The sequence below is a fragment of the Pagrus pagrus genome (genome assembly GCF_965226575.1).
Source record: "Pagrus pagrus genome assembly, chromosome: 3".
NCBI classification, from domain to species: Eukaryota; Metazoa; Chordata; class Actinopteri; order Spariformes; family Sparidae; genus Pagrus; species Pagrus pagrus.
The window spans coordinates 26,426,252-26,439,370 of record NC_140187.1 but is presented as its reverse complement, the minus strand read 5'-3'; the positions used below and the strand labels follow the sequence as shown (position 1 = coordinate 26,439,370).

At 40.0% G+C, this 13,119-nt stretch overlaps 1 protein-coding gene across 1 annotated transcript; it reads right to left on the bottom strand.

Moving 5' to 3' along the window:
• Positions 1-172: 172 nt before the first annotated feature.
• Positions 173-5,613, bottom strand: LOC311254733 (protein transport protein Sec61 subunit alpha-like 1). The gene is made up of 12 exons (XM_084348663.1): positions 5,492-5,613; positions 4,557-4,624; positions 4,386-4,451; positions 4,193-4,271; positions 3,835-3,966; positions 3,575-3,684; positions 3,087-3,240; positions 2,075-2,235; positions 1,758-1,955; positions 1,435-1,626; positions 1,269-1,345; positions 173-1,170 (listed from the first exon to the last, which is right to left on the bottom strand). The coding sequence occupies exons 1-12, from the start codon at positions 5,496-5,498 to the stop codon at positions 984-986; spliced, it is 1,431 nt and encodes a 476-aa protein (XP_084204789.1). The 5' UTR covers positions 5,499-5,613; the 3' UTR covers positions 173-983.
• Positions 5,614-13,119: the final 7,506 nt, after the last annotated feature.

The following is a 13,119-nucleotide window of genomic DNA, read 5'->3' as shown; positions in this document are numbered from 1 at the left end:
CAGCCCCAGTAAGTTGATAAATGTGTCCAGGCAGGTTGCGGTTTGTTTTAGACCATGTGGTTGCTACGCAATGTTATTCGTCATTATTTGTCATCCAAATAAAATCTTGTAGTCATCACAGAACATGCCAGGGCAAAACACAGCAAGGACATAATAGGAAGCGAAACACAAGTGTGTTGGAAAAAAAATCCTGTTTTTTTTAATAACACAATTATGTCTGTTACATAAAGTAAAAACCAAAATGAGACCCCTTTTCTTCCCTATCAAACCCACCCTCATCCCGACCACCTCGGCAGTATTGTGCAGCGATTCAGTCTGGGAATAAAAGAGCATGACGACACAGACAAACGGCTTCCTTTGAGGGCCCAGAGACAGAGGACAAACACTGTGCCCTACATAAGACTGAGTGAATACAAACATAGTCCGTCATTTAAAATATCAAAATAAATGTAAATAAAAACCACCAACAGCTTGTCTGAGATTACCAGAAACCTTATCAGGAGAACAAGCATATTTTATTTATACTTTTCACATCCTACTATAGGCCCCTACAAACCTCAAGCATGACGCTACCTGTGATTAATGACATGGCTTTCTTTTAACTCCTCCGAAATGTCCAGGCACAGTGCTTTCTGCTTGAAATAAGCACCAACATGTTGTCGCCGTCTCTGTGTTTAGTGAACTTGCTGTGATGAACAATGCCTGAGGCAAGTCAAAGACAGCACCTCACACTTGTGTGCTTTTAGGCATTCTTGAGCTGATATACAGTCTTTGGGATCTGAGGCAGCCTGCAGAGTGATGGGTATTTGCTATTGGAGTAAAAGGACTGAAGAGACACAATACTATGCGCAACCCTGGGAGTAACCAAAACCAATTTCTCAGCATTGACATGCTAGAGATGTATGATGGAAAACAAAGGTGGTAAATAAAATGATTGTGGGTGGATGCCTTGTGTCTGATGTGTGTCAGCAGCTTGGTATTTTCTAGAATAGCAGTGCTCCCATGCTGCCCACTTCGCTCTGCTCCTTCACAAAGATTTCAAAGTACTGGTAGATGATGGTCACAGCCAAGAGGATTCCTGTACCCGAACCAATGGCACCAAGGAAGTCAGCCATAACGGACAGCCCTCCTATGCAGAGGCCGCCAAAGGCAGCAGCTGTGGGGATGTACCTGCAAGTAGAAAATCAATTATACATTGATATTCAGGCAAACAACTTTCAAAATGCTGCAGATAACAAACATTGAACCTGAGACTCTTTAGTTTGTACCTGTTAAGCTCATGAACCATGGAGGTCTCTCTGTGTCCCCTCATTACCATCTGCTGCTCCTTCAGCTGCTTTGCCACCTGAGGCACACAAAGTGAAAAATGCAAGTTATTTTCAAGTGGGACAGGCACAAAGTAAGTTGCAAATACCTGTACAAACACAAACTTACGTCTTTGGCAGAAGATCCTGAGACCTCAATCCAGGTCTTTGAGAAGAAGGCGCAGGAGCCCAGCATGAAGACGATGTAGATAACGGCGTGAACCGGGTCATCAAGAACAGAACCAAATGACTCTGGAGGAGAAAGGTAGTAGCAGAGACCTCCGACTGGGTAAGCCCGAGCTGGTCCGCCACTCGTGGCGTCCTACACAAATAAGTTTTTGTTAGCAAGATGCTGTATATCCATGACAGAGCCCGACTGTACCCTTTTAATGAATGGTCTACTTAATACAATCTCCTGGTTGCAAAGAGGTGAAGCAGCCATCATGTACTTACAGACCAGGTTCCCAGGAGGTTGACGAGGAAGTTGCCGCTAAAACGCGTCGAGAGCATCTGAGAGATGACGTAGAGATTGGAGACCAGGGCAGACTGCAGGATGATTGGGATGTTGGAGGTGTAGAACAGTTTGATTGGGTAGGTGTTGTACTGACCACGGTAGCGTGCTGACTTGATGGGTAGGTCCACCCTGAAGCCCTGGTGAGATGACAATGGTGCCAATCAGTGAGCGGATATTTGTTTCACAACATGTCGTCCAATTACTGCAACAAGCAGGTAAGACACTGGACTGTGTTTATTTGATGTTGCCATCTCACCTGAAAGTATATGACCACTGCGAACACGAAGACGGTGGCGATGAGGTTCATGAGGTTGGGCAGGTTTTGTCTGTAGAAGGCCTCTCTCAGGGCACGCACCTTGTCCGTGCGGGTGGCCAGGAGATGGAAGAGAGCAATGATGGCCCCCTCAAACTCAGTACCTGGATAAGCAACAGGAGTCACAGGGTTAGCCATTACAATACAAATGAAGATTCATAACCAGTGCTAAAATGTATTTGTTCTGGCACAGAATCCAGAAGTCTTTTTGACAGACAGGGTTGTAAAAATCTATTACTATCTATATAATCTATTGTTTTCACAACCACAAGAAGCAGATGAATTACTTTTTATTTCCTGCAGTGACAGCGAAGGGCAATAAAACACCTGCCTTTACAGGACAATATGAATGACACAATTTTATAGAATTAGTTAATTACAGTTAAAAATTCAGTTGACCTGCTGTAGCCTAGCTTGAACTCAAACCTTCCTCTTGGTCCACATGGACTTAAAACCGAGTGCTCGTTTGAGCTCAATCAAACACATCAAGGGAAACTGCTGCAGAGGTGACTGTCATTAGGTTTTGCGTCTTAACTTCAGACAGACAACTTCTTATGGCCATTTTAATTTTGTTGTGAGCTCATGCTCTGTTGCCACACTGGAGACTGGAAGTACCAGTGCCACTTGATTAGAGTTTTGAGGTTTATCCTGAAAGTACTTGCTCCACCTGGAGGAAATCCTGCAGCATACACCAAATCTGCACCAGGAGCACAGCTGCACCCCACTGTGGCAGTACTTGTCACAGATATGCTCCATTGCCTCCAGTCCATGGCTTTTCAACATACTGTCAGGACCCAATCATCATGTACATGTGGTTTGACAGTGTTGCATGTGAATAACTAACGGTTGGGTAGATGAATTTTTGTTCATAATTTTTGACAGATTAGAACACTGAGGGCCAGTCAATGACAGGAAATATTAGGTCAAAGCAACTTCTGCTTCCCAGTACCCATACCTCTGCCAGTGTTGACGGTGGTGGGGCTGAAGGCCTTCCAGACGATTGTCTCGCAGATGTTGGTTGCAATGAAGAGAGAGATTCCCGAGCCCAGACCATAGCCCTTCTGGAGCAGCTCATCCAGCAGCAAGACGATCAGACCTGCAACAAAGAGCTGAAGAAGAAACAGACAGGAGGTTTGTATAGAGCAGATTCAGGCAGACAAACAGCTGTTTATGACAAAACATTATGACAGACACAATAAACCATTCACTTTCTGAATTTTATTTGTGCCTATGTCACAAAGGAAGTTTAATCTGAGTTTATCTGCTTCCTACCACACAAGAAACCTTCAAACCAGATTGGATAACATACTACTATTTCATACATTTGACTAAAAAAAGCATAAATTAAATATTCTAGACTGACAAATAACTTATTTTAGCAGGTTATCCAGACACATGATTACACGTTTAGGCTAGAGAGCAGCAGTGAGAGTTTTTTTTAACCTGGATGATGATGAGCAAGCATATCCCAGCACCCATCTCTGAAGGATCTCCATACATGCCTGTCATAACATATACAATGGCCTGTCCAATGGTGATGATCATTCCAAACACTGCAGAAAGACAGAACAAAAAAATGATTTGCAACCTTGCAGGAACAGCGACAGCTGATGTTACTGTAATCTTAACAGTGTATTATGCGTTTCATCTTCAGTTTCATGACAAGACCTAAAAATAGCAAATGCACTGAGTAGTAGACCTACATTTCTGAGCTCCGTTGAAGAGGGCTCTGTCTTTGGGAGTGTCTCCCACCTCAATGATCTTGGCACCAGCCAGCAGCTGCATGATAAGGCCTGAGGTGACGATGGGTGAGATACCCAGCTCCATCAGAGTACCTGGAGGTACAAGGTGAACAGCATTAGTGTCAGTTAGTACAAAAAAGCAGCAGTGCCTGAAACAATGTGCAAGGGTCTACGACCTTTGGTTTATCACAGGTGATAATGAGATTAGGTCAGGCCTGATAACAACATTAGAATTAGATTATTTCTCCTTGTTGGAGCTGCAGAAAACATAAAAAAACTCTGTAATCACGCCGTTTTGAAAAATTTACAATTCAGGCACCTCTGTTTGAAGCAAGGATTACTCTCATCCAGTAGAAGGGATCTGCTGAGTCTGATGACATGATGCCAAAGAGAGGAATCTACATTAGAAAGAGGGAAGAAACAGTTATACAACAGCGTCACAATCCACTATCATCAAAAGCAGAACCACTGGGTCGGCTGTTTCAGAAGTCTATTCATCAACAGATACTAACCTGGCAGCACACCAAGAAGATGAATAGTGTGATGGCTGTCCATAGTACTTTTTCTCTAAATTGAATCTGTGAAGATTTAAAAAATAAGAAGATGTCATTCATATTCAATCATACACGCACAGTGCAGAAATACTGCTTCTTAATAACATATGTTCAAAGACTAAAGCTTACCTTTCTCTCTGGTTTCTGGATTTCTGGCAAGACCGCACAGAACGGCTTGATCACCTCCAAAAACTTAACTGCAAAAAGAGATTAACAGGTTAAAGACAAAAATAACACTGCGATTACATCACACTTAAGATCAGCAGCTTTTCTCATCAATGTTGGCATTATTATGAGTTATTGGTCTTCTGAAGCCAGGTTAGCTTACATGCTACGTCATCACTAACAATCAGCTGAACAGCTGGCAGCGGTCAACTCTCAAATGCAACAACAAGCAGCACTTTCCTAAAAGTGTATGAACATACAACTATACACTTGAGCAGGGTTGAGCGTAACACTATCCTGTGTGCAGTCATTTTATACCGCTTATGACCTCGCTGCTGCTTATGTTTGGTCTATGTGTTGATCAGCTGTGCCAATCACTGAAATTGACTTTGACAGCAAAGCGATTTAAAGCCACCTAAAGTAGTTCCTGGCCCTCGACTACACAATTTGGCGAATCTGTCAATGTCCTCACATGGAAAGCGAGAAAGCTCTTTCACTTAGTCTTTACAGTAAAGTACCTGAGATGAGCAGCTCATGCGGATGCCGTTAACTACCGTTAGCTTGGTGCTAACTAGCGTTCACTCACTAGACGAGTGAGAAATCACTTAAAAACAGGAAGCTTTGAAGTCTAGTTGACAGACACTAGCAGGATGTTAGGTATGGCCTCTGATTGTGAAACAAATCACAGTGACGTTAATTACTACATTTGATCGGAACAGAAACTTCAAATTAGCTCCCGTTATAAGCTAGCTAACAACTTGCCACCTAACCTAACCAAGGTTAGCTAATTAGCTTGCCGACGAGCGCTTTCTTGCCATTAATTGTTCGAGGTTAAAAAAGGACAGCAGGTATTTTAGTTCACCCTCAACACGTGTAAACAAGAGAAGAATGTCACTTACTCCCCATGGTGTCCTTAGGCCGACTCCTGCCGTGTTACTGGTACCAGTTTGACTGCTCAGTGGAGTCAGTGTGGCTCCATCCAGCCTCTCCGTAAGAAAAGAGAGAGCAGTAGAGACACGTCACCAGAAAGCCGCTAACACACGTCACTTCTCTGAGACACACACGCACACATGCACACACCGGTCACACTACACACTGCAGGTCGTGCACGGGCATATCTATCAAGACTCGTTATTTGAGCTTATTAACACAACATGTCAACTCGGGAAGAGCGTGATTTTAATTTTAAACATTTATAATTCAACAGCCTGCAACACACAGACCTCCCATCCTCCAGAGGGCGCTCTACTGCAGACACGTCAGGCTTCATGCGTGACCTCTCCTTCCTCCTGAGAAACACCTATGAACGTGTGAATATGAGCAATATACAGATTAAGGCCAAGATTTGATGAAAACAAGTGGCGAGTGTATACTGTATTACTCGCAGCAGACCAGATGATCCACAACGTTTTTTATTTTTTCAACTTTTTTTTACACAATGCAAGAAACAACAGGTAGTCCGTCATTTAACACTAGAAACAAGGCTTGCTTGAGGTAAAAACATAAAAAGATTAATAAATAGATCAATAAATAAGCAAACAAAATCAAAATAAAACTAATTACACATCATCGTTATTACACAAGGCTCTAGTTTACAAAGCTTTAGAATGAGTGCAGTATTTTATTGTGTCCAGGCAGGATTTTAAGTAGGATTTGAAGACAGTAAGTTTGGGTTTCTGTTTTGCAAATTTGCTGATGCATATGAAATTTGGCTAATAAGGAAATAAGATGAATAACATACATAAATAAAAATACATTTTAATTCTAATTTACTTTTTTAAAAAAGGTTAAAGGTTAAAAAATCTGAATAAAGGCACAGTCCCTAAAAAAATGAGTTGTTGTTTCATCTGCGTGGTGACAAAAGAGGCAAAGTGGATCAACATTTAGCATATATTTTACATTAACAGGAAATAACTTTTATGTTATATTTTCCGGGACACGTCTTGTACCTTTTTTGCAACAGAAATGGACCAGCAGTACCCAGCAGTTATCTGCCTTCTTCTTGCATCATTAGATTAGCTCTAGATGATTTGATCAAGATACAGCTTGTAATCACATTATGCCTGTGGTTTTAATGACTGTATAGGGTATTGTTCCATGGGGTAATTTGTTTTCTCAAAAGCAACCTTATCTCAACTCTCCAGCTGTGGCACTGCAGGAGCATTGTGGATTAATGACACAATGAGACTGAAAAAATTCGGTCACTGTCCAAATGTTTGTGTAGCTTACCAAGTCACAACAGAGGTGAAGCAGTAACTGAAGAATTGGGTACAGTTTAATTATTGTAATAAGCCTCCTGCACACATGCAGTGGTGAGATGTAACTAAGTACTTTTATCCAAATACTCTACTTTCTACTTCTACTTAACATTTCAGAAGCAAATATGTCATTTTTACAGTACTACATTTATTTTACATATATACTGTAAATATAAATGTTGAAAGTTTAGCCTACTTGTTTAAATGATGTTATATATTGACTTCACAAGGGTATATTGTGGACGTGAGATAAACATATATTACACAGAGTATCAATATTTACTATGTGAAAGTCTTCCAGTATCTGATGACAGGTTATTTTACAGTTTATTGTGAATTGGACCCTGGTGTGTCTAGGTGATTCACTCAGTGTCTGGAGTAGTTGATATATTATTTTTATAGCATTATTACAAATGTATCTAGAGGAGATTAGAGTGTATTCAACAGCAGTTTAATAACATATGGGGCAGAGTATAACTATTTATAAAGATGGGAATATCCATCATAAAAATTGTTCATCACATTGATGCAAAAATCTTGTAAATCCAGCATTGACAAAACATAGTGTACTGAGGTATAAAATAGTGAAAATAATATTCACTGGGGCAAATATTCTGCATAAAAAGGCCTTTAACTTTCGATACTTTCAGCAAATTCTTCTTATAATACTGCTGTAATTTTTTGATGCAGGACTTTTACTTTCATTGGTAGTCATAAAATATTCTTCCAAAAGCAAGAAAACCATTAAAAAACCATAACACTATCTGGTGTCACATGTGGAAAATAGCACACCGGATGTTTTCGTGCTTGTGTTGTTAGAGAGCTGCAGTGATGCAAGTTTCCTGTCTGTTTCACTAGATTCAGTTTCCTTTTTGATCAGGATTGAAGGTCACATATTACATAAATGCACCTTTATCACTTAAAATAAGTGTGAAGTTGGCACAGTAAAGGCCATATGAAAAGTATTTACTGTTAAAGGTTTAAGCAGTTTAAAGTTAAATTATAATGTGAAAGGAAAATAACTATTAAGTGGACTTTTTACAGTTTTTCTCAATTGCTAAAACACAATTTCTGAAACCTTGCTCCATTTTCTGAAAACATTAAACACAAAACCTCAGCTTCAAGCACTATTAACAAAACCTCTGACTCCTCGTGCAGAATGAAACTTTCGCCTCAAAACAGATTTACCTGTGCCCAAAACCAAACACTGCTCTCAAATCATAAACAAAGCGTTCAAAATGATATACACTATCAAGCAGTCAGTAAACAATACACCAAAAAATAGAAAACACGTTGTTCAAAACATATAGTTCTCAGGGAGAAGTACATTTTTAATCTCAAAACAAATTTCATATTTTTCCGTCATTGTCTTTTGATGAATGAAACCATGTTCTATCATAGTAGCTCAAAATTCATCAGAAATTATACTCTGCTTTGCTCTTTGCAATTTTTTTTGTTCTTCCTCCTCCTTGTACCCCTATTTTTACAGTACTGTACCCTGCATCTCACAAACGTGTAATTCTTGTTCTTTGTTGATATGAACCTGCAACCAGTCAAAATCTATTGAGCAGTCAGTACTGTAAACAAATGGAATGGACTTTCTCCGTCCCACCTTCAACAACCTGTTTGCTCTCTGAACTGGCTTATATTGGTTGTTTCACATGATTTGAAACAAGTGAAATCAATTTTGAGTGGTTGTGTTTAATCAATGATATGTGTTCTCTATTTGTATTTGATTGTTGCCACTTGTGTTTACCAGTATGGGTGACATGTGCATTAGAGTGCAGAATGTGTTTTGAGAATGAGAATGTGTTTAGAGTTCTGCTGAAAAGTCTAAGTGAGATCTGCAAATTGGGTTTTACCATGTGAAATGGTTTAAGGTATTGACAACAGACTGCACAATTAGCTAAATGAGTTCAACTGCGAACTTTGTTCAGCCAATGGGTTTTAGTGTTTTAGCAATTGAGAAAAACTGTAAAGTGTGGTGCCAACTTTCACAATGTATTTAGGTTTTTCTCATGCTACCATCTCACCACTAGAGTTCAGTGTTGTTCCAGTAGAGATATTCACCCTGTGTGTGTGTGTGTGTGTGTATTGTTGGTGTTGGTGTGTATGCATGATGTTAAGTGGAATTCAATCAGATGAAAACAAAGAAAAACAAACCAAATAACACAGTCTCTAGGATTAGAGGCTCAATAAAGTACATAAGTGTAATGAGATTTCTTGGACGTCATATTCTGGGACAGTGATTGTATTGAATGCTGATGAGCATATTTGGCCGCACTGTCCCGGTGGCACACTTAGCCACTGACCCATAATAATCAAACAACAGCGTGATGATGACTGGGGGCTCTCAGCCATCTGTACTGTACATGTGATCAACTTCGACCTACTATCATCTATCTCTTGATTTGTTTTTTAGCAGAACTCACACACACATACACACACACACACACACACACACACACACACACACACACACATACACACACACAAAGTGGTAAAGGAGGATGGTTGGGAGTCTGCTCATCTGCCCCCAGATAAAGAGATATTTGTTCATGTGGTTACATAATGACCACAGATCTGTGGGCTAACACAGAGGTGAGGTGATACCACACAGGCCTCCTCCAGTTGCTGCCTTTCACACAGTTTTGAATAGACAGTTATATTCAAGATCTTATCTTCACTGTCAGCCACATGGAGAAAAAAAACCACCAATAACATTTTTGTTATTTTGTGTTTTTGTGTTACACAAATGTCCGAGTGGATGCCACGCATGAGACAGTTAATCTGCAGTCAGTGCCTTAATGATCTGAAGAAGATGAAAAAGACTAATAATGTGCATTGTTTTCACTCAGTATTTTTCTTCAGAAATGTTTTAGTTGTGCGTATTTTTTGCAAATAAGGGAAACCTCAATGATTCTCGAGGCTTAAATAAAGGTTTGAATTGAACTGAACAAAAAAATACACCATGTGCAATCAGTGCTTCAGTGCCAGCTAATGTAAAAATAGTCTGAGGCAATGCTCCGACACATATCTATTATCTTTTTATACAAAAGGAAAACCCACGCAAATAAAACATGAATGCTGATCCAATTCCTTGATGACTCAGTAATGTTTCCCCCTCCAGTATATCTGTTCCTGTGTTTACCTGTTGAGGACATCGTGTCTGTCTGCAACCTTCAGTTATGTAAACGCACAGATGAATCAGTGTACACTTAATACATGGACCCGCAAGGCCATAGAAACAGACCCAGGACTACACTATTTACATTCTGAATTTGCGTAGAGTAGGACATGTTGTGCCTCAGGCTCGGCTGCTTTAAGACAAAACTTTAGTCTGACCTCATGAGTCAGCACTATGTCCTTCAAATTAATATAATAAAGTTTCCCCTTAAGCCAACTCTAAGGACTCTATTTAAATCATGCTATAAAAATATTCTTTATATGATCACAATCATACTAATGAGATGAATGAATTTTTTTTTTTCGCTAAAAGAGAATTATGACAAGGTGATTATTCAGTAAAGTTAATGTGGCACAATGTCAGTAACTCAACATGTCAAATTAAATTAAAGGGTAACTCCACCACTTTTACACATTAAAGTGTGTTTGAAGGTCTGGGGTAGTACTACTGCATAGGTAAATAAAGTAGTATAAAGCCTTTTGTGGCCCCAGATGAAGCTGCACGTAATCTGATAAATTGCCTCCAGTGATGTCACTCATTCGCTAAGTTGCATTCTGGGTAATGTAGGCACCAGGTTATGAAAAGCTGTCCACTCTTCTGGCATTGCACTCCTATTACACTGTTCGACTCATTATGGACAGTTTAAAAACAAATGATCAAAATTGACACAGCAGTACCAGAGATATCATATTTTATTATTCCACAAAATATTCTTCCATTTCAGAACCCGGCGCCTACATTACCCACAATGCCACTTAGCAACTGCTGACATCACAGAAGGGAATTTATCAGATTATATGCAGCTTCCTCTGGAGCCACAAATGGTGGTATACCACTTTTAAAAAAAAAAAAAAATCACTGTCGAGCGGTTCAAAACCAGAGACATGCATCTTACGATCATATAAATCAAAGGAAAGCAGCAAATTTTTAAATTTAAGAATCTGTGAGTCACCACATTTGGCATTTTTCCTTTAAAAATAAAAATATTTGGGGTTTTTTTGGCTGATTGTTATTTGCTCGCTAATATTTGGCATTAGCTTTATATTTCTTTAGAGAAGGCAGAATGTTTTGTTTAAGACCAAGCTGCAAAGTAATTTGTAATTTTGTAATGTAATGTAATGAACTGTTTGACTGCTGCAACTGCATTTTTGGTGTCTTGTCAACCCATGAGGTTTGGGCACTTTATGTGCATGACACGAAAAAAACCCAAAACAAAATCAAATCTTTAGTTTCTTGGCCAAAAGATGATAAAGTTTTATAAAGAAAAGCAAAACAGTGGTTGAGATATTTGAACTACTCATCTTACTAAGACCTTTAGACATAGGGATACTAAAAGATGATTAGGAAACTGGAAATATGGTTGAAACAAATTAAACTGAATGACACTCTTTGATACCACTACTTTCTTTCCATTGTGGCTGACACGCAGCAGAGTATTTAAAAGGCTACTGAGTCAATAACTTCTTTCTCAATGAAAGCAAAGGCACGGCCTTCTTAAATCACACGCTACATTTGCATAAAAGATTTAAGAAGCAGGACTCATTTGATGTGTTAATTAACTTGTGCCACTTCTCACCACAAACTGCCATGAAATACATCACACATCATTTCATCCAATCATATGTGTTCTGACCTCATTTTCAGTAACAAAACTGACCTCTACACATGACCAGACACATATGACTCCACGCAGTGATGTTGTGACATGCAGTCAGCCTGAGGTGTGAGAAGCTGATGTCGGTGATGTCGGTGCACGGCTAGTCGGCGAATGTGCGTCTGTTCCGGATGAGTCAGACTTTTTCTTTCTTATTTTTAGAGATGAGTAAATGTAAACAGTGAAGTGCTCCTGCGGGCGTGGAGGCATGAGGGAGTTTTAGTCAGCCAGTGGGCAGGTGTATCAGCAGAATATGGATCAGATTATCAGGAACAAAATCACACCTCTGTGTTCTGCACCCTTTGTTTTCTTCCCGTTTAATAAATGGCCTGTCAGTGGACACCAATCTACTAGCAGCAAGTGCTTAACATATGTATGCACAGCTTGTGTACATATATAGATGTGTGTGGAGTAAAACTCTGAGATAATCATGCCACAGTCCTGAGCCGTTCAGCAGCTGGGATGAGCATTAACACACATCTAGGCTAAAACACACATACACACAATACTATTTATGTGTATGACCCGCTTATGTAAACCCAACGATGACGATAGAGGCATGTCCACAAGTAGTCGGGGACGGGGACAGAGATCTCAGTTGGTAGGATGGACAGAGCTACGGTTAATCCTTGGCTGGACTATTTGGATTTCATAATACATTTCTCACCATGTCTGGCACCTGTCTATCACTGACACCATGCCAGACTGTGGACAGCAGATGATCTGCTTGGAAGACACGCAGCCAAACTGTTTAACAATGGCTTTATGTTTTCACAGTATTCATCTGTTTTTCAACCCTGAACCCAAACTGTTGTAATCCCAACTAATCCAATCGAGGCCGGGCAGTGTAATGTAACACCCGTTGACCGATTCACGAGGTCAGAAAGTCTTTCTTCATTTGAACTCCATGGCTGAGCTTGAATAAAGTGTGTTCAGTGTTAATCTGTGCCTCTAATGGTTCATTAAAGTAATTAAGAGGTCAGTGTAAATTATTTTGACAGACTGGGCTGGCATGCTGTGGGTACGACAGAGGCCTCGGGCCAGCTCCAGCCCCGACGCATGGTCAACAGCGTCACTGCCACCCTTATGTAACACTCTAATTACATCTTGGCTCCATTTTGCTTTCCCTCACTTGCCCTTGACGTCCATTTTTCTGCCTTTCTGTGACTGGACAAGCAGACAAAGCCTCTGTACACCGTGTCATCATTTGCTGTTCTTATTAACAGTCAATTTGATGATATTTACTGGATGAAGGTCCAGTTAGGATTAACATGGTTTAACTGCAGAGGCTGCAGCATCGGAGAGGGCAGGGATCAAGTGTAGGGATTTTATGAACTGGGTGATTTAGTTTGGAATTGGATAATGGCATGATTTTATCTTCTGGTGAAAAAATAAACATTGGTTTTTGTTACATCATGTTCCAATATT

Bases quoted from the DNA above. Each gene is read 5' to 3' on its own strand.
- LOC311254733 (XM_084348663.1), bottom strand. The intron at 3,685-3,834 runs GTAGGTCTACTA...GTCTTTCTGCAG, and splicing joins CTTCAACGGAGCTCAGAAAT to TGTTTGGAATGATCATCACC. The intron at 2,236-3,086 runs GTATGGGTACTG...TTGCTTATCCAG, and splicing joins CACCGTCAACACTGGCAGAG to GTACTGAGTTTGAGGGGGCC.